This window comes from Cardiocondyla obscurior, linkage group LG05 (assembly GCF_019399895.1).
Source record: "Cardiocondyla obscurior isolate alpha-2009 linkage group LG05, Cobs3.1, whole genome shotgun sequence".
Taxonomy (NCBI): Eukaryota; Metazoa; Arthropoda; class Insecta; order Hymenoptera; family Formicidae; genus Cardiocondyla; species Cardiocondyla obscurior.
The window spans coordinates 357,393-379,232 of record NC_091868.1 but is presented as its reverse complement, the minus strand read 5'-3'; the positions used below and the strand labels follow the sequence as shown (position 1 = coordinate 379,232).

Sequence of the window (21,840 nt, the reverse complement as noted above, 5' to 3'; positions counted from 1 at the left end):
ATCGACCTGCCGACAGGAGTAACAGAGTAATACATAATTACGATGTATTCTTTGGATACCCGCTCGGGGAGAGCTTTTTGCCCCCTCACGGTTTTCCTAACACACGACGAAGACTAATCAATTTTCCATTCACCGGCAGCTGTTGATGGATGACTTACGATCACGCCGGGGTTTTAATAAATCAACATCCGTCGCTGTTACCCGGGCCTGTCATCAGTCTCCTCAGGGTTGACCTCGCCGGGAGAGAGAGACAGTAGGCGCAAAATCGCCAATCGTTGTCCCGTTATCAGGGTGCAAATAAGCGAGATCGCGTCGCCGAGGCATGTCGTAAAGATCAATATATCCGCACAGAATCGAGACAAACGTTGGTTTATTTTAGAATTCTTTTTTCTTTACTTTTTTATTTTTTTTTCGAAAATAACGAGATGTCAAATCACGATTATATTTATACTAGACGATAACAAAGCGCGCGGTTAGCGCTAAGGTAACATCGATTTTATATATTAAGATCTAACGAGATCTATATATTACGACAAATAAAAAAGAAATTTAATATATTTGGGGAGAATAATGAAGCACAAAGTGAACTTTATATTTTCTTCATCGCATCCAGACTGTAATATCCTGCGATATATCTGATCTGCTCGTAAATTTCCGCGAAAGAAAGTAAAACGGCCGGAGTGAGAGAGAGAAAGAGAGAAAGAGAGACGTGAACGTGGCGGGTGAGCGAACGAACGATATATACGTCGCTTTCTTATTAACCGCTTCTTTTTTCCGCGAACGATGATGGAAGGACGTAACGGAAATTTCCCAGGCTATTGATTCGTATCGATAATGTACGTCGGGTGATAATTGTGCGCTATGTATCATCGGAAAGGATAATAACCGGAAGACGATCGAATAAGCCGTCATTTTTCAGAGAGTTTGCTTTGCGAGGGAATGCATAGAACGGAGGAAAAATATAATAAAGGATAGACAATTCACAATTGCGATTTCGTTGCTAACGGTACAAAAAAAAAAAAAATATATATATATATATATATATATATATTTATGTCCTTCCCCGTTTGCTGAATTGCGGGATTGCCCTGGTATTTCTCTTTCACATCGTTTTCAGCCTTAATAATCTAATATCTTCAGATCAAAGATGTGACATATATCACCAAAATTCTGATGATGCCAGCAAGACTTTTTCGACCTTTGCTAAGAGATTAGTGATAGGTAATTACGTCGCGCTTCATTTCACTCTAAAAGCTGATTCTGTGAGGGCCTGAGAGGTATTACCGTCAGTGCCACGAAGGGACAAACGTCGGGTGTGGCTTATCTGAACGGACGAGCGGTTTCACCGGAATTTGCTTGTAACCGCTTGTAGCCGCAGTGCATGCTGGTTCAGCATGTTGAAGTAACGTGTATAGTAATTACTTAACAAAGTAAATATGATTTCGTACATTTGCACGCACGTCCCGAAAAAAAAATTTTTTGACTTCCTAAGTCGAGACGATACAAATAATTGCGTCAAATTATGTGAAAAGCATCGCGCTACTGCAAAGTGATATTAAATGACAATTTTAGGGATTTTTAACAATACTACTTGAAATATTCAACACATGACGTTATAAATTAATTTATTGCACGATCTTGAAATATTGCGACAGTAAATAACTACTTTGTTGAACGTATTAAATTTAAAACTTGATAGAATTAAAGAATTAAGTGAAATCTACTAACATCTTTAGTAGATTTAATAAATTTGATTTTTAATCATATTTTGCTGGCTAGAATAAAATCAAATTATTAATTATAATCAGTATTCTATATTTATGAAGTACACTTTTAACTTTATTATTTGATTATGTTAAACTGATTTTATTTATTTCGTTATCTTTATATTTCTTATTCTCAGTAATTACAATATATTAGTTACGGATCAGAGATAACCAAGAGCAGTTTTAATCTTCTCAAATTAAATCTTAAATATAATTATTTTATTCTAAAACCACTCTCAACGTGTAATATTATATATATTCATCTTTTACGTTATCATCCTTTTATATACTTTATTCAAGTAACTTCCATATCCTGCGGAAAAATATTAATATTAAAATCGCCAAAAATATATATGACGATATGTCAAGATAATTACATCAGTCCGAAAATTATTTCGTTATCATCGCTATAATTTCGCTATCGATTAATACGCCGCTTTCTATCGTTCAATTTAACCGGCAGAAGTGCCATACTAAGACGTCTATGGTGGATACATAATGGGGCAAGTACGTGGCGCGTAGTACGTGCCACGTAGCCGGCTTATCAGAAGCGTGCAGAGGGTAGGCAGGCTTATCGACTCAACGGCTTGACAGGCTTCCACGTCCTTTCCCACCTTCGGTAGGTGGAGCGTCGAAAGATGATGAGCGCCGATCGAAGGACCCCGAGGACTTTCAGCAGTTCTCTGGGGACCACCCCTCGGTAAGCTCTGTATGAAATCGTTGATGCGTCGTGAGAAAGGAGATAGCACGATCGTATACCCGCGCTGACCAATATTACGTGTTTAAGGAGCTCGTGGCCTTTTCCCATGACCGCAGTGGCAAACAACTCCTTTTCTCATCGGACACCCCTCTCTCTTTCGATCGGCTTAGCGCGAGCAAATATATTCCACGTCGCGGCAAATCGGAAAAAGTCGGGGAAGAATTAGTCGGTCAAATATGAGGATTCCCCTGATAATCTTCTTATCGACGTTCGCGCTTCATCGAGTCGTACTTAGCGGGGGGGAGTTTAAACGACTACGTTGCTTATAAAAAGGAATTTGCACTCTTATATGATATACATAAAGCTAATATAAGCTTGAGGAAAGGATTTTGCATAATAATTTCGTTGAGAAGTCTCGTGCGATTATTTAAAGACACATTTTGCATGGAATATTTTAAAAATGTGCTTTTTTTAAATTTTCTTTTTTTTTGTTTTGCAGATTTAAAGTTACCAATTGCAAAATTGTATAAATTATTCCAGTTCTATTACATTATTCTCGTGCCTGCGTAGGTACTTGATAATCGCGTTTTACATAATATATCAACGTAAAAGATGAGCGGGACAAATAAATGAATTAGGATGCAGTACTTACAGGTTGTAGTGCACGTCTGCCATGTTCGGTCGATAGCGAAGGGCTTGAACGAACGCCTCCTCTGCTTCCGCTGATCGCCCTTGCTCGCTGAGAATGCTCCCCAAGTTGCCATAAGCTAGAATCAATGCAAACGATATTTAACTTATTAACGCGAAGTGTTGATTAGGCAGGATGCATTAAATATTACAAGATTCAAACTAATTACTTTACAAGTTACGCATAATTCAGCTCATCAAAGCCTGTAAATAAAATTTGTACGTTATAACGCTACTAACAAAAAAAAAAATACTTAAAGTAGAATTAAAATATTAAAAATAAATATATATTAGCTTTCATAACGGAAGTATTGAATTTAATAACTGTATTGATGATGAATTTAATAATTTATAAATTACAAAAATGAAAGAAAAATGTAAGAAGCCTCGAATAAATTAATAATGAAGTTCGGCGCGTAGAAAAATGACGGTAGCGGGCTAATTATTAACGGATGGCACGGTGTACGGGTGCAAAATACGTCTTACGCTTTCGGTGTTAATTATTATCCTGGCGGCAATTACTTGAGAATTATCACGATCAAGATACGCCCGCCCATCATTTCTCTGCTTACGTGCTCGCTTGTAGTTGAATATTCAACTCGTTAAATGATCAGCAGGAAGTACCCCGGGAACATAGTTACACGCTGCGCTCACGCACACCGCGTCTATATACATCACCTCCCAGACATAAAGGTTAATATTTTCGTAGTTATTATACTTCCAGCGTTATTATGTGATATTTGAAGTGCAGTTTGCGCAGAACACTTTGCCATTCGAGCGATATTAATTCTGGCAAACTCAGAGCACGTGAACCGGTTTATTTCAAATCAGATTTACGTATCTGCACAGTAGTACACATCAAATTGAATTTATAATGCCATTAGACACGCGTTTTTCGATTACGATAAAAATTATTTATATTTTTTTTTTTATTTCTATTATCTCAAACATCTTTTTTTTTTCTTTTTAATAGAAAAAGACTTAGCGACTCTAATCAAACGTGTAAAGCAAAAGTATTTTTTTTCAATTTTGTCGCACGCTTTTTAAACGTGCGCTCAATTGCAATTGATATGTTATCGCTGTGTAATCAGTGGAAATTGCAGTTAGCCGAGGGAAACGGCGCTATATATACGCGTGTTAAATCAACGAGTAGACGTCAACCTGATGGCAGGGTGACTCCGCGACCCCGGTGGTGCGAAGGGGAGAATATGTGCAGCTGTGAGGTGCAGGCTGTTGAACAGGAAGGGGTGAGAATGGGCACGGATGCGTCGTCCGGCGAATACGCGAGCGAGCGCCGGCGCGACCTCTGAACCAACAAAATGTAAATTTATTTCTCGTTGCCGGCCTGTTAACACGGTAACACGCAATTTCTGTCGGCGCAATTAAAACGCGCCGCGACGTCGTTGCCGGCGCCGGCGGTAGCGCGTTCTGTCGCCGTCAGCTCGCGTGACCGTACGCCCTACGCCGCCTCCATTTGCGCTCTCGATCTTTGTCCATCTCGTTTATTTCTTTGCCGGGGATATTAAAAAAAAGTACGAAGGTTAGAAAAAGGGATGGAGATTAGATGAAAATGGAAGGCGTACTGGGAGAGGAGGCAAAATTGTCTCGCGAGAGTGACAGGCAAATGCGACGCGGCCCGGGGATTGTTAATTTAAAACACGCGGCGGTGTAGAGCCGAGATTTCTCGGTTAAAATTTAATAAAAGCGCACGGCTATCTTAAGTTTGACACGCCAAACTAAAAAGAACCGTTTTAAATGGGAATTGGTAACGCGAACGAGTCGTAACAGTTGCAATGAACTAATCTAAATGATTATTAATAACTCTTGGTAATATTTTTTATTTTGATTTTTTTGTTTTATTAATTTTGGTACAAGATAATTGACTTAATTTTGATACGCTAAAGCGATTAAAGTCATAAGCTGAATTTAGAACGCTCGGGATTAAAGCGAACGGGAGCGGCGTAAATAATAAAAGTGGCGGACGGAGATAATCTTAAAATAACGTAACGCGGCCGATGACGTGAAACAGATGCGCCGCGCTGATGTGCGGCACAATTAATACGAACTACTGTCCGGTAGATTAAATCGTGCAATCAATCGTTAGATTATCACGAAAGTAAATGGAGCGAATAGAGTGTAAAAAGTGGCAAAGACGGATGGCGTTCCCGGAACGGTACGCATGTGAAGGAAGAATCGGGCGACTTGTACGGTCGACACCCTGTATCGGGTTTAAAAACCAAATGCCCATCCGTTTTCCTTTTACAAATTTACTCGCAAAAAGATCGTACCGTTTGTACCTCGAAGGAACTTTTTAATATACAAAATAGAAAAACGCCGCAAAATTGCTTTCAATATACCGTGTAGCAACGAGAATATAGACGGCAACAGTCGCGGAAGAGGCCAAATTAATACGGGAGGAGCTCGTTGCGTCTCGCCGGCAATATACTCGCGTTGTATCGCGCGGATGAAACGCGTTACAGAAACGAAGCAAAAATTCTCGCCGGCGAGAGGGAAGCCGGCCGTAGCAGTTACGTTCGCGGGACTGTAAGTTAAAATAATTACGAAAAAGTACACCGTGGAGGATAAGCGCCGTATGAAAGTGGATAAAAGGTGAAAAAAGGTCGGGACGGATTAGAAGGGTGCATTAAAGGGAGAACCCAGCGGATGAGAAGAAACGAGAAACTCGCGTATGCTCTTAACGCGCGTATATGCTGGCGCGCATAAGACGTTTCCGTCAGATAGATTAAAAATATGAGAGATATGCAGAGTTAGAAGCAGCGGGGAAGAGAGAATAGTTCATCTTTCAATGCATTAAGCAGTCGCGCACGGAAAATAGTGTGAGAGATACGTATAATAATTCTATTAACTGAAATTGTTAAAAAGAAAAAAAAAAAAATTTTTTTTAATAAAAATAAAAATTAGTAGACGGGGTTTATTGAACTTCCAAAAATATATGTATACCTTTTACATAATTTTTATTTCACGATAAAAATTAATTTAAATTTCCATCAATAAAATATGCATACGAGAAATTATACAAAGTATTCGATGTAAAATATTTTCAGCAAATTCACTTTTTAAATCAAATTTATTTATTTAAATTGTAAAACAAAAAAATTAATTTTACTAATTTACAAGTCTCTTCCGAACGAAATGTCTTTCTTAATTTTATTCCACGTATCGGTACCTTTGCACGCACCATGCATGAAAATATATGTTAATCCTTATCAGAATATGTTAGATCCGAGAAAAGGGTAAAACAGGAAGACAAAGCGCAGTGGAAACAAGAAACCGGGGGAGGTCAGACTTTTTTCTCATTGCATGCCGCGTATACATCTTTCCGATGATTTTATGGACGTGGTGGGCGCATGGTTACTCGCGTCGGGGCGTAAGATGAACAGACGGGATAACATATGCCCGTCGGTGCCACAATGGCTCTGGCGTTATAGCGAGAGAACGGCGGTGCTGCGATATCCGTCGGCTCCGTCGGCTGGCAGGGAATTTCACTTTTACATGGCCGTATATTTCGCCGCGGTGACGCGCCTATCGGGCTTCGATCAACGTGCTTTTTATTATTAACGCGCGCGCCACGTTTTACTATCTTTATGTCTTTAATCCGCCCGGCGAGGCGGCAACGCATGGCACACCGGTTGTTCTCCTCCCTTTTTTTTTCTTTTTTTTATGACTTTCCGTGTATAAAGAGCGGCGTTCTCATGGATATTGTATGCCTGCAGTCCACGGCGGAATGGTCGCAGCTGATAAAAATGTCATCGGCTGCAGTACCTCGCGAGGTATCGAGAAGACGTCGGGTCGCAAGTATATGATCGCGTGCCGTCGTTAAAAAATAGTGCGTTACGTTGCAAAAATGTCGAGTTTTTAACTAGCTACTCCGCTCGATGAAAACTGTTAGATGCACTCGACCGTCCCTTTAATCGGCATTTCCTTCTTTTTATTCGTTATTTATACATGCATATGTACGGAATGTCGATATACTTGTCGTGTATAAAAGCAACTTGCTGAATAATATACTTTTTTTTTCCACGACATTTAATTGTAACGTATAAATTTAATTACTCTTAATTATCTCACGTTTTTAGTAATCGATCGCTTACCTTTTGGAGGATTGACGTGTAGCGCGGATCGGTACAGGCTCTCCTCGTCCCTCCAGTCGGCATTCCTCACGAGCGTTTTCACCGACATCGCGACGATGAGGACCGCCGTTCCCAGCAGTACCGCTCTGCTGCGCGTTCTAGACCCGTTTCTTCTCGCTATCCGGTAGCACCCGGACACCGCGGCGCCGATCATTAGGCAGGCGCCCACGCTGGGCAAGTACAGTATCCTCTCGGCTATAACAAAGCCCACGTAGAAGAATAGGTTGCTCGCCGGTAAGAACGGAAGCACGAGGAAGCCCAGGGAGATAGCAACGGCCGTCGCCGCGGCTTGTCGCCCGCCAACGTTGACACTGTTCACGGTGCAGTTGCTGTTCGGCCTCTTGGCACAGTGGCAATCGCCAAACGAGCTATTGTTGTTGTTGTTGACCGCCCGGCAACCGTCCGTGTGGCAGCCGCCGGTGCGTCTGCCAGCGCACACAGGACACCTGGACGACCGCAGGTACGTTTGCTGGGGCAGACTCGTCACCGGGTCACGACGCGGTCGTCGCAGACCCCTGATGGCCCAGAACGTCGCGCCGATCAGGACGACGTACAGGCACAAGGACTCGAGATTCCGGGGATCCAGCGGACTTGTAATGCGCGGCACGGCGTCCATCGACCAGTCGAAGCTCAGCGTGCTCGGACATAGCAGCATTCTCGCGCTGGCCGCCGGCAGATAGAGAAACGTCAGGCCGCGCGTCAGCCGCGACGGATGCTTCGCCGTCGGATTATCCGCGCTCGCGAACTCCGGTCGGCTGCCCAAGAGTCTGAGCCGACCCAGCGCGAGTAACGCGAGGCCACCCGACAGAATGCCAAGACTGCGACTCCGAGTGAATCCGCAGTTACCCTGAAATTCAATCAAGTGACGGGTATGACATTACTCGTATAGTTCGTTACGCTATGCCGCGCTTGGAATTCGGTTGAACTAGGTCAAACGCCGCGAATGCAACAGACGCGTGTCAATGTGTGCGATACGCATTCTAAGAGGATGTTTCATTGCTCGGGGCTTGCAGCCGCTGCGGTAAAACGTTTAAATTCCGCCCGGACAGTTGTAGACTTTGATTAAATTATGTGTGCGTGTGTATATACAAATGAAACAAATATAATAGGTTCCACAGATGAATTGTTAGAGGTGCTCGGCTCGGCTTGCAACACCTCTTTTTTTTTTTTTTTTTTTTTTTTTTGCCGCGATAGAAGTAAAGGATATCGCGGATTTAAAGCACGTAACTACAAGATGGCATGCAACCGGCGCACGTGTGTCGCGACACATGTGCGCGAGCATGATACATGCGCTCCTCGCGACGTATACGTACACAGAAATAATAAAAGAACCGCAGAAATGCATTACGAGGTACACAGGGAAATATGATGCTATAATAACGCGACCCGATGGCATTCTTGTCAGCTCATCGATTACACGTTGCCTCCGTATTATTACGATGCATCTGTGCTTTTTTTTCTCATGAATAAGCAAAAAGGTGGCGAATCGGAAGTATGAAAGTCCTCACAGTTGTCGAGACGATGTCTACTTGGGTGAGCGCGACGTTGCACCCAACCGGAAGATAGTTTCGGTCGGATAGAAAGGAGAAAATCGTTTGTTCAACGAATCGGCCAGCAAGACGGATCTCGCTGTACAATACTCGTGTTGACGAAACGCCGAGAGATAAAAGACACTTTGCCGCACCTTCATCGTTTGCGATGGATAAACAAAATGTTACTTAAGAGCGACAGAATAGGCTTTTACGAAAATTCTATTTTTAGTCAAATCGTGAAATATTAATATTTATAAATTAATTTAAAAATAATATAATTTAAAAACTTAAGCCTAATTACTAAATAGCAATTTAATACATATTACGATTTTATAAAAAATTTTTTTTTTTTTTGCATTTATAACATAACGGAGATACGTCGTTATAAATTTTTGCAAAACGAACGATGTTGCCGGAACAGGTTCGCTAGATCATATTATTAGATTATATTGAAATACATGAAATTCGTGCGAAGAGTCTTAATGAAATTTCCGTCCTCGGTAACCGCGGCTGGGAACGCGATTCGAAAGTTACACAGACAGTCGGATCAGGCTGAAATAATAGTTTGCGGTGAATTTATAATTCACGTTAAGCACGATTACGCTCCGCGCCGTGTGCCGAGACACTCGTCTCGCGGCTCGGACTGGAATTGGAGCTGGCGCAAAGTGTGCCACAAAGTTCGTTAAAAAAGTTAGCTGACGCGAAATTGAATGCCGCGTCGTCGTGTTTAAGGACGGTGTCGCGCGCGAATTTTACTGCACGCTGCTTCTAGTACGCCTTATTACTTCGCATTACCCTTTCTCTGTTCGAATCCTCGCCCTTTCTCTATTCCAATTTTGTATTATTCTGAAGTTTCTTGCGCGCCGCGAGCTCGGGCGTCGCGAACGAGAAGAGACGCCGCGCAGGGAAGATTTGTCGAGGCCGCGAATAGTTTAAAGCTCGCCCTAATAAACGAACGATACGTCGCGCTTCGTGCAAACTTCCGCCAAGTTCGTTACAACCGTAAGATGTAATTTTCCGGACGATGCGAGCGGGTTACGACGACGGCGGCTGCATCCGGGCGGCGCCAGTGGCTCCGTAACCGCTAATTCCGGACCGAAACTTTTGCTATAAAGACTTTCTGTGACAGCGACAATTATCCGTATTACGTACAATAAGGCACTCTGCATGTTTCACGAAGACAGTGTAACATTACGCGGTTAAGTGTTAATTCATTCGGCGACGGCCGTTAAACGTCTGCAAAGTTTCTGGCGACAAATCTTTCTTTTCTTTCTTTTTTTATTCCGCATAATCAATCGCGCTGTCCATTTTAAATTGACACTCGACGATTTAACGAAATACACTCATGTAATTTATGCGCAAATCGTATTAAATGCAGTAAACGCGCATATAAAATTTAAACGCTGCTAAAGCTTTCATTAAAAAAAAAAAAAAAAAAAAAATAAAATGAAAAAAGAATGAAATGTGATCGCACATTTAAATTCCGAATGTTTCGATAACCCGAATACGTTCTCGCATTCGGATCTACCCGGTATTAGTTTAGATTACCGAGGTTGCGCCATAATTGCTGTAATTCCATCACTTATCGCGGATTTTCGCGACGATATTGTTTTATCTCCGATAAAACGGCCAACGGAGCGTCCAAAAGGAAACAAACGTCACAGAGCCGGATTTAACGTTGCGGCGATATTTCACGAGGAGATATCCAGCCGGCTGCTCGATACTCTCGCTGAATCGATAATCTGGAAACCAGATTTTTTCCAATTACTTCGCGATCGTTCCGGACAGTTCGATCGTAACTTAATAAATTTCCATCCGCCGCCCTTCGCGCGCTTTCCGCGTCCATCCCGGTTCTAGTTCTCATCTGCCGAACGTCACGTCCCGTTTGTCTCGCCGGATCTCGTTGCAGCTTCACGCATATTTCCGCGCGGTCGGACAAAGCGAGCAGAAAACGAAAAAGAGTAAGTTCCATTGCTAACGCCAGTGACGGTTCCGCTGTCGAAAGCCAGGCATTTCCGTTTCGGATTTTATTATTTGCACGAAAACACTGCAATCTTTTTCAACAACAATTGTTTGTTGTGCCGTGCACAGCTCTGTTTTACAAAAAGAGAAAATAATTCGAACACTTGCAGACTGTATTAAAATTGTTATTTAATACCAAAAAAAGAAAAAGAAAAAAAAAATATGTACGATTTAAAATTTAAATCTCAAAAAAAGAAAAAAGAAAAAAGAAAAAAAAAGTGAACACCTTCCATCACTTTATCCGCCGTTGGAGCATATCGACTCGCGGGTTTTCATGGGAAACGACGCGAGTGGTCTATGGTGCCGGAGAGACGAGGAAAAAAGCGGCAGAGGCCGCAAAAATATGCAGGCGACGAGCGCAAGGACGAAGGGAGATGTAATAAGAAAAGTATGAAAAGAGGAAAGGATACAAACGAAAAGAGCGAAGATGTGTAGGGGGCCTCGGAGGCGCTTAGAGGGATGTCGGAAAATGCGAACGATCCTCTTGGCACCCCTCCAGACGCATATGGGGGAGGCGGGAGGAAACGGGGGTGCACGTCATGCATCACGCGAGGCGTCCGGTGCATCCAGCGCATCCGGATGCGCGAAAGGAGATGGTAAACGGGGGTTGCGGGAGGTTTCGGGGATTGCCGAGGGGTGGAGGGCGGCCGAGTAGGGTGTGAGTGACGACAGTAGGCACCTAAACGCGCGGTGGCTGGGGAAGGGCGGCTTACCGTGTGTGTGCATCAGCTCGCTGTCTTCGCCAGAATGCAGGCAAGATGCAGCGCGTTGCAGCGGCACTGCGTTATCGGTTACACGCTTCCCCGAATCCGTACGTGCGCGCACGGTATGCCTGTCTTCCGCCTTGTTTCCCTGTCGAAACTTTCACGCTTCACGAGAACGAGACGCGCGGATAAACGACGACGGGGCGTTCTCGCGCGGCAATCGCGGAAATCGTGCGGCGCGTCCGCAAGCTGATATCGATTCGCGGAATCCCGCACCGTCCTGATAGTTCTATCGAGGCGAGGGTATCGAGTTCTCAGTCTCGCGCAACTAGAAGTACCTTCATGTACGCCGGTTTCTGACGCCTATAAGGGCGTTTTAAAACTTAATATCTCGCGCGTATCGCGTTATCGCGTTCTTACACGGTCGTTACTCTAACGAGCAAAGAAATAATAACGTGTAACGTAGAATGTATGAGGATTTGTTACGATATGACGATAGCTCGTGATTATTCAAAGCGAATCTATTAATTATGGAAAGAATTTAAAACGGGAGCAAGTTCCGTGGACTTCTTTTTTTAGGAAACAGTTTTATATTTCACGTGTGTGTATCGGGATGGATCTCAAATTGCTTCTCGGTCTGAATATTTGATTCAGCGAAACCCGTGTTCTATAATGGAAATACTCGATACTGCTGAACTAGATAATATCGTGCCACTTACCTTTCGACTCGGCTCGCCTCGGCAGAGTTCCCACAGAAGGCAGAGAGCCAGGGACGATATGCCCGTTTCCTTTGCGAGGGTTGCCAGCGTCGACGAGACCAGGGCCAGCAGCAGCGGAAACGGCGATCTCGTGCGATTACAATGTGCTGAGTACGTCAGGAAAGATGTCAAGGTCAGGAAACAAGCAAGAAGGTCGGCACGTCCGACTATACCGGCCACAGCCTCACTGTGAATGGGATGGACCGCAAACAGGAAGCCCGTGATCGCGTGTGCGAGATTGCTCCTTCCTGGCAGGACCTGCGGAGCGTAATTGCGGATATCTCGTAAGGTACACGTGTAAATGTCTTGCGTGGCGTTCCTTCGAGCGACGGAAATAGGGCGAATTAACTGCAACGTTAATTGACTCCACCTTCGTCGCGAGAATCGCGCCTTATCGGTCTCTAATTAATTATCCATTGGGCGGGCAGAAAATATTTTTAGGCCAATTAAATATAATTTACTTTATGATAATAATTAAAATATATATTTATTTTCGTATAGAAACTTAAGGTTATTACAATAAGGTATAATATCGTGAAAATAAATTTTTAACAAGGTAATCACGTTTCCTCTCAACACGGTGGTTTGAAATATTTCGTCCAAAATATGAAAGAGAACGTCAAATACGTAAAGATGTGGAAGAATACAATTTGCAGTTTTACGCAAAGGTGATCGCCGGCCGGCGGTCATCGGCGAGGGTTATTCGAAAATTATACGAGCCGATGCACATTTGCAATAAGGGAAGGAAGGATAGCGAGCCGGACGGAATTTCGAGCAGGGAAATTGTATAAATGTCGTATATTTTTTCGACACGCCAGCGAAAAGTCGAAGGTGGCGACGGAAATGGCTTCGAGAGAAAACCGATCGGAATTCGAGAACGCGGAAACGACGCGCGGCAAGACGCCCTTACCGAAAGTATTAACAGCATGCATAACTCAAAACGCCGCTCCCGAAGTACGAGAAGTACTTTCATTAATACACTTAGACGCAGTTAATTAGCGCGACAGTTTCATTACACGGGAAAGTGCTGTGTGTATTAAATTAACGCGGCTCCTCGTACTTGCCACTTTCTCACGTTCATAATAACGCTCTAAAACGATTTGAGTTGCTAATGAACTTATAAAACGGTACGCAACTTGGATATTCCTGCTTATTTTCGCGATCCCAAGAAATCCATTCAAATATACCTCGCGATAATCGATCATCCTCCGCTTGTTCAGATACGTTCTCTATTTCCGCGTATCAAGTTTGACGTTTCGCGCGTCTCTCTAATTTTTCAATTACCAATAATTATTAATCCTCGACTTTTTTTTTTTCGTAATAATCAAACGTTGCTAAGCGCGCGCGGTTTGCCGTCGCGTTGAAGAAGCGACTAATTCAGTCGAATATTTAATATAATTTCGAATAATTTTTTCAAAGTAATATTCAGCATAAATTGTTTTATAACGCGCTAAATTTTATTGCAGCTTGAATCGTACGCTTGCTGCGGCGAGCGTACGTGACTTCCCCCACCACCGGCCGCCGAGAGCGAGAGAGATAGTGGGGGCAGGAAGCGTTCCTTCTCAGTCCATGGCGACCGGCGTTCCGCTGTACCACTACGCACGTGCTCCGTGTGAGATTCGACCCACACCACGCCTAAGTTACGTACGCTAGCCGCCGACACCACGCGACTACCATGTCCGTCTCTCAGCGTACAATGTAAGTCGTTCTTAAATCTCGATTCAACTTCTATGATCAATGATCCGTAAGCGCGGAGTATCTCTCTAAGCAAATACATCGTGCGCAGTACACGAAGTTGGCTGTGAGAGATATTAATTTCTCGCGACGTGCCGACACGTTCGTATCGCGCGTACGTCCGTGTTCCTTCTTTGTCTAACCAAGGATCTTCTTTTCTGTTTAGATGAGAATCCGGAGGAGGCAGTGCACCCTTCGTCGCCGTAGTAATAAGCATACGAACTGCAGCCAGTTCGTCGGACGTGTAGCGGGAGTGTCGTATTATCGTACAGTATTAATAATCGGTCGTATTTGGTTGTTCGTTCAGGAACGCGAGTACCGTGCCAAAGTCGCGCGAAGATTTTTAGTGTTGAATCTTTTCCATTAGCTTCTCGCGATTGTAGAGTCACGGTCGCGGCTGTCGCGAGTGTTCTGTGCGCGGAAAGAAGGTACGTGCCGACATCCCAAGGACAATCTGAGAGGAGGAGGAGGCCTCGGATAGGCATCCTGCACCGACGGAGCAACCCCAGGGTAAGCATCAATTTTTTTACGCGAAGTTAACCTTATTATTTTTTTTTTTTCCTAAACAGTGCGAATTAATTCTAGTGTATCTACATATATATTTTTCTTTGTGTGATTACAGATCATCGTAGCTGTATCGTCAACTCCGTCGCTGCGCATCAACGAGTGAGTCACTGTTCTTTATCTTGTAATAACTTCGGGTGGGAATACAGTGTCAAAGATTCACGTTAATTGCGCTCGATCGCGTTAACTTTGATATAATTGTTTAATTAAATTAGTTACTTTAATACGAGTTGCCGTAAGCCGTTTCATAATATCTAACTTAACCTACTCGCGTGCTAAATACGCTCGTCGGGATAATGCGTATATTGAATATTTTTTGCGTAAATCAGGCAATGTCAGATTAATATCACGATGTGGCTCGAGCGAGAAATATTACAGGCATTAAAAAAGCATTACCATAAACAAGTTTCTGGAACGATAAGTTCGTGGAAAACTAATCGAGGGTTACGGGCGTAGGTGAGCGGGCCTATTTCTAATGAGACCCATCTATTTTTTTTTTTTTTCCGCGTCACGACTCTCTGCCGTTTTCTATCTACGCGGGAATCACATGAAAACTACCAATTTGAGTGCCTCTAAGTATCGCGCGTGTTATTGCTATGAATATTTTAGTTGCACGGAAAATTAGACTATATCAGTTTAATATCACACGTAACACAGTTCCGGCGAATACATCTCCATAAACGAGTTATTCCCAGAAGCGCGGCAGCTCGCGGGAAAGCGATCGCATCGCGTACGAAATTTACGAATGTCGAAGAATAAGCTTAACAGAATTTGTACGTTCGCTGTGTTGCGTTTTCCTGATGGCGGTAATTTCACTTTGTTTCCTCGACTTTTTGCAATTTTATATTTGGAAAATTCTTGGCTTATTTTTTTTTTTATTTACTTTTAATTCAATTGCAATTTCATCAAAACTACGCGCTGACCAATAATATATATATTTTTTAAATATAATTCGGTAAAAAAAGTGTAATTAAGTTTATAATTCGCTTCGAAGAGAGAAAAAGAGCACGTATGAGCCTTATTTGAATTAGCATACGTGTAATTAGATTTGATTTAAATTAGTACAACTGTTGTAAAATTGAACCTGACGTACTTCATCGCACGTGTAATTAAATTGCTCTCCACGTGACTGTTCAAAGCGCCATTAAAACATGCCGAAGTTAAATACGCGCGAAGTTAAACACAGTAACCAAAAGAAGTAATGTAAAATTAAGGTCTCGTTAGAATGATAGGAACCTCGCCGGTGGCTCTTTTGATCTCCCCCCGACGTATCCGGAAGTTCTATTTGAGATGTTCGCATGTTACATCGGAATCGTCGTTACAGTCCCCTTTCACGACCGCCCCTCGTCGTCTCTTCCGTATAAGAGGAATCCCAAGTTAACTAAAACGAAGTGACGTCGTAAAATTAAAACCGTGTAGCGGGGTTACGGCGAAGCTAAACGGGCTTGCCCTCGTTATTTGAATTCCGCCGCCGACGATTCTCTGAAGATGTGCTCCGGCGGTAGGTAAAATAAGAAGGATATTCCGCGGCTTTAGCTTCGGATATAAAACGAATCTAGGATTATTAAGTAATTAGGTGGATTAATAACGGGATTTTCACTCGCGAAGCAGGCAGCGCCGTTCCGTTATTTTCGCACGGCAAAATCTTTTGGTGAGTTAAGATGCAGGGAGAATTGTACGCGCTAGCGTTTAGAAATATATCCCCCTTAAGTCGCGGGCTTTTACCTTTCTGGCAACCTTGACCACGAGAACGGTGCAGGCGGCATGTAGTGCCACGTTCACTAAATGGTAGCCCCAGGGTTCGAGACCACCCAGAAAATGATTCAGACGAAAAGTCGCCACACATAGCGGTCGATAGCTGCCGTGCGAGCCGCGTTCCGTCAGCGGTGTTCCCCAGAAGTCGTTCTCGAACAACCGGTACCAAGGTGTGCTCGTTAGTAAATCGGGATTTGTCAGAATCGCTCTTCTGCAACAAGAGAAAAACGTGGAAATTATGTACCAGTATGTACACAACGTGAAACTTTTATTACATATTTTATAGGTAACATAAAAATATTTTCACACATTTACGTACGTTTACTTAATTATAATTATAAATTATAATTTAATATATTATATAATTGTATAATAAAATTGTGAAATTATAACATGGCCGTGATAATTAAATGTGTTTTATTATTAAATATTAATGCGACGATGAATATTCATGGAATAGAATCCTCATTTGAATTATAATCCGGCAAAAAGGGAATTAGCAAAAAAAAATTGGTTTCTAGCACATTAAAATCTGTAGGGTAACTTAATCAGTATGTTGTAATGATACGATCGGTATATTAGATTATCGTGTTAAAAAAATATGGAATAGGTATTACACCTAACGCAATTCGATCCGCGGTTAAAATAAAATAAGCCAGTTTCCCTCTCAATTTGCCTATTTTCCTGCCGTACCGTGCAATTTAATATAGGACTTGCAGCATTTCGGTCAGTTCATCGCGTTAACCGCATCAACCGAAGTTCTCGGGCCGAATGCCAACGACAAATCATTCGGGGTGGCATTTAATAAACCATTTTTATCTCGCGTCCATGAATTAATTACTTGAGCCACAGAAACACTATCTCATGTATGCATGTATTAGTTGGCAGAAACAATTTTCGCGCTCGTTATCGATTGTATCCTATCAGCGTGTAAAATATCAGTGCATCGACGTATTCAGATCTTGTTTGGCCGTTTTGTTTTCGGGGAATAAAATTGAAAATTAATAAAGAGCATTATTTGTTTGATGGAATATTCATAAAATACCTACACTCGTTAGATTACATTTTAATATAAACCGTTCTTTTTTTTTTTTTTTTTAAGAGATAAAAAGAGACGCGAAAAATTAATATTGAAATAATGCGCAAAGATTGCATACAATAAAAATGTTTTAATTGCCTGTTAATGCTATCCGTGTATTTTTGTTCTCGAAAATCAAGCGACGGTCAAAGAAAAAAAAAAATCTTGAATGCGTATTATCAATTTTAAATCAGATTTTGTAGGTCACGAAACGTGGATCAATGATAATGCAATTAGTTAAAACTGCCGTTTATAGGGTTCTCGTTATTATCGCCTACTTCGCCGGTGCAGCAATCGTACGCGAGGATCACTTACACAGGTCGTGTGTGCTAGCCTACGAAAATGGTTACGATGGCGATAGCGCGCAGTGAAACGCCCTTATCGCCCGGCCTTATATTGTTGCCCGCACACTCACGTGTACATACGTACATATATTTCCACGTGTAAGAACTGCAAAGTGTATTTCGAGCACTTCATGAATCTAAGAGCCGCTGGTCGTTCCCGGAGAGGGTAGTAGAACGACAACGACGTAGTCGCGCACGGGGATCACAATAGTGCCGTTTGCCTAGCGCACTTTTGTCTCTTTATCGCAGCCTTAAACGCAAAGGCTGTTGGTAGAGTGCTTTAGAATTATTCAATAATTCAGAAACGTTCATTTTTCATTAACGGCTCTCGTAAGTTGAATATCTTCGCAAAGAGGATAAACGGCACCAAGTGTGCACGTTCTTTTTTTTACAAAAGATTTGATATTTATTATTATTATTTTTTTTTTTTTTTTAATTTTTTACCAGCGTCAATTTGTATTTATCGGTTTGACGAAAACCGAAGTTACGTATAACAACATCTGGCGCGCCTTGTTTTATTTTATTTTATTTTTTAACAGTGAATATTCCTATTTTAAACGCTCTCCCAATTTAATTTTTGTTTGTTTGTTATTATCATCGTAACTGTATAACTCCGCTATTGCGCATCGGTCAGTAAGTCTAAAATATTTTTTTACAATGTTACCGATATGTAGATTTTTACGTCAGGCGTGAAAAAAAAAAGAAAAAAAGTATAAAATAAAATAATATAATACAAATAACGAATGTAACATAAACGCATATAACATTAATTTAAAAAGTCGCTCAATTCGTGTGTAATAAATTAGGTGTAACGACGAATAATATTTATTGCATATTGATTAGCACGATACTCCGAGGATGCTATCGAAGTATCCCGATAACTTTGTCGTTTAAAACTGTCATAACTTTTCGACAGTTGACGTTTACTTTCGCGGCACGAAGCGAGCCAAGCGAGATAACCGATCGCGGAAAAGCGGCCACAATTCTCCTACTTCTCCCTTTTAAAATACGATCTTCTCAAGAATAATTTGTGGACTTAAGCTAGAATTATGGAAGACGATACGCAAAGAAAGCTCGCAATTACAGTCGCGCTTTTATATTACAGAATTCTTTCTTGACTTCGCGGTGGGACATAATTGAATCCTTACACGGCTAAATCCGTTTCTTCCCGCGGAGAAAGGTAGGAGATTACCGCAACGATGCACGAGTGTCGCTTGCGCGAAATGAATAAAGCTAAACGATAACGTTTTATGCGGTTAAGCCGATATACATTTACTTGAAAGTTATCCCGAAGCGAACGCTTCCGCTTGCCTCTTTCCGTTCATTCGTTGCCGGACGCATTTCGCGAAATTGCGCACGCAACGTGTCCAATAATCCATTATTTTCGTTGTCGCTTTCATCCAATTAACGCTGATGCCTCGCAAAAAGTTTTATAAAACGCGCGCCGTCGCTCGTTACGGCTCGTCGAACTTTTTCTTCGTCGGATCGCATAGACAATTCCTCGCCCGAAGCGAGGAGGCGTTCTAATCGACGACCAATCAATATTCATGAGTATCGATGAACTCGATGTTTCGGTTCGTCTCTGGATCCCGATACCAAAGGCTACAGTCTAGATTGCATCGCCGAGTTTACTTCGTTAATTTCCCGTCGCGTAATTTTTCATGTTACAATTAAACAAACAGCACATTGTTGAATTATTCTTAAATTAGTACTTTTACTTTAATTACGCAACGATCTTTCGATTCAATATAAATTACGTACGTTTATAAATATATATATATATTTTTTTTTTGTTAAAATAGATATATCGTGTCATGTTATAGAATATTTTAGATAAAATCTAATTAATTTGCGTAAAAGATTTTGCTTTTTTTTTTCCTTTTCTGTTTGTAAATTGCTTTGTCTTCGAAATCTGAGCGCGGAGCACTTTTTAATTGGCTTTATATTAATAAAGTAATTTATAAACTGTAATTGTGCTAAGTAAACAAATTTGCGCGGAAACACATCGGCGCTGATGCAGGTATCACATTTTACATTTCCATTTTGCTATAATATTTATTCGCAATCAGAGATAGTATAATCAACAAAATTATATCAAATTATCGGGACGCGATGTGACACAGTTTAAATGAATACAAATTATCAAAATAGAGTTTCTAATTATCGCAAGTAAATTACCTAAATTTATTAAATATTTAAACGCCATCCGCCGATAGATGTGGCGCGGACGCTTGAAAAGCGCATATTCTCCTTATTAATCCGCGAGTAAATTTCGCGCCGCGCTCGCATGGAAATCTCTGGCAAATTCGGAACGTCGCATAAAACGAGTGACACCAAATTACTTTCTTGTTAGCCGCTTCTGCACAATTCCCGCCGTTTCGCCGAATAATTTGTTATGCCGGAATGAGTTTGTCCGTGAAGCTGTGCCTGTCCTTGGGCACGAGTAATCGAGATTGCGCGTCCTCGATGCTTTTTCGCCCGCGGGGCTTTCGGCCTCCTCGTTCGCTCGCACCCCGGCTGGCTTGTGTGTAATGAAAATTTGTAAAATCCTCCCGACGAGGAGGCACGAACGACGTCCGGGACGCGAGGGGGTGGGACCATCAATTAATCCCCATTCATACCGATTGCAGCATTCTGAAAATTCACGTTGGCGTTCGCCTCGTTTAGGAGTTATTTTTCTGACGCGGCACTCCTCTCCCCCTCCAATTTTCCGCGTCTGAACGCTCAAGTAAGTCTCTCCTCTCCGCCAACACGTCTCTGCAATTGAATTCACGTGGGTAATCTCCGCTGCGAATCCCCTGAATTTTGACGTGACAGTTTCCGACTGAGTGACGCACGCACAGGGGAAAGGCGAACGAGTGAAACAGCATTTTTTCGGAACGTTTTTATTAAGTTAGACAAAGAAAAATGAGGATTTTCACGACGCGTTTATGCAACATCATTTATCATGTATGATAAAATAATACCTAAATTTACGATAAAAGAAATATGTTAAATGACACTAAATATGTTTCAATTTATAAAACTGAAAATTTTATAATCGTTCGCAGTATATTTCCATCGTTTCTGCTGTTATAATGGTGTCGCGCAAACAAGTTTAATGAATAAATTATTCACGTAGCATAAAATATTCAAAAATAATTTTCTTGAAATTCGTAAGAAATTTATATTCTACTTTTTCACAGATACTCGTGTATTTTTTTAAATAGCTTAAATCATAAACTGTTGTTATATTTTCGTTGAGAGTGAGGTAGAAATGATAAAGACTCAACCCCGACGTTCGCTCGCCTTTACCCGGTCAAAAATCAGTAAATTATGCTTGCACAGGCAGGTTTCGCGAGTAACTATATTTCGCGCAAAAAAAGAAAAAAAAAAAGAAGCGGGAAGAGGAAACGATCCTCTTTCAAAAAAAGCAGAAAACGTCACCGAAATGTCTCGTCCTGATAATCTCTGGAAAAACGAGGGACGCGGCGTCGTGGCGTGTTCTTCACGTGTCGCGTATGACAAATGTAAACGTTCGCGGGTCGACGAAGCCATTAGGGAGGCGAGTGTATTCTTGTTGACGCACGTATACACTTCTCCACCCGCGCGTGCACACGTGCATATACACACACATAAGCATTGCATGTACACATCTGCGTAGTTATGACAACGTGCGCGTGACGTTAATGAAGCTCGTCCCGGGTCTCGCGAAGAAATGGCGCAACGTCACGTAAATGGATTCGGAAGCGGAATGGGTATAGCTTGCGCGTTCTTTCAGTGCCTTCGTCCCCTCATTCCTACGGTTGAGTCACTTAATACTCGTCCGGCCCCTTTAAGCCTCATCGACTTACTAAAACGACGCCGATTCAATTTTCTGCCTTTCTTCTTGCAAAAGGGCGCGGGCCAAATCGAAAGGCGCTTAAAGACCGCGCGGCCAAATTAGAATTATTGGCCACCCTTAAGCGCGCAGAAATGAATTAATAAATTACAGAGCAGGTGCTCCCGGTTCTCTCTTCGTCTCTCCTCTCTGTCTCTCTTTACGCGCGGTATCCCGTAAATATAG

The 21,840-nt window shown here is 42.1% G+C and overlaps 1 protein-coding gene across 3 annotated transcripts in view; it reads right to left on the bottom strand.

The window, feature by feature from the left end:
• The window catches only part of Tmtc2 (Transmembrane O-mannosyltransferase targeting cadherins 2), a 187,602-nt gene that overhangs the window by 65,740 nt on the left and 100,022 nt on the right, over positions 1 to 21,840 (bottom strand). For all 3 annotated transcript variants that reach the window (XR_011545774.1, XM_070656951.1, XM_070656952.1), the window contains exons 2-5: positions 16,344 to 16,584; positions 12,282 to 12,578; positions 7,266 to 8,151; positions 3,119 to 3,233 (exon numbers count right to left, since the gene is read on the bottom strand). Coding sequence is in view for 2 of the 3 variants with exons in the window: in XM_070656951.1 (XP_070513052.1) it covers positions 3,119 to 3,233; positions 7,266 to 8,151; positions 12,282 to 12,578; positions 16,344 to 16,584 (1,539 nt within the window). In the remaining variant the exon portion in view is untranslated. The remainder of the gene's footprint in view (positions 1 to 3,118; positions 3,234 to 7,265; positions 8,152 to 12,281; positions 12,579 to 16,343; positions 16,585 to 21,840) is intronic.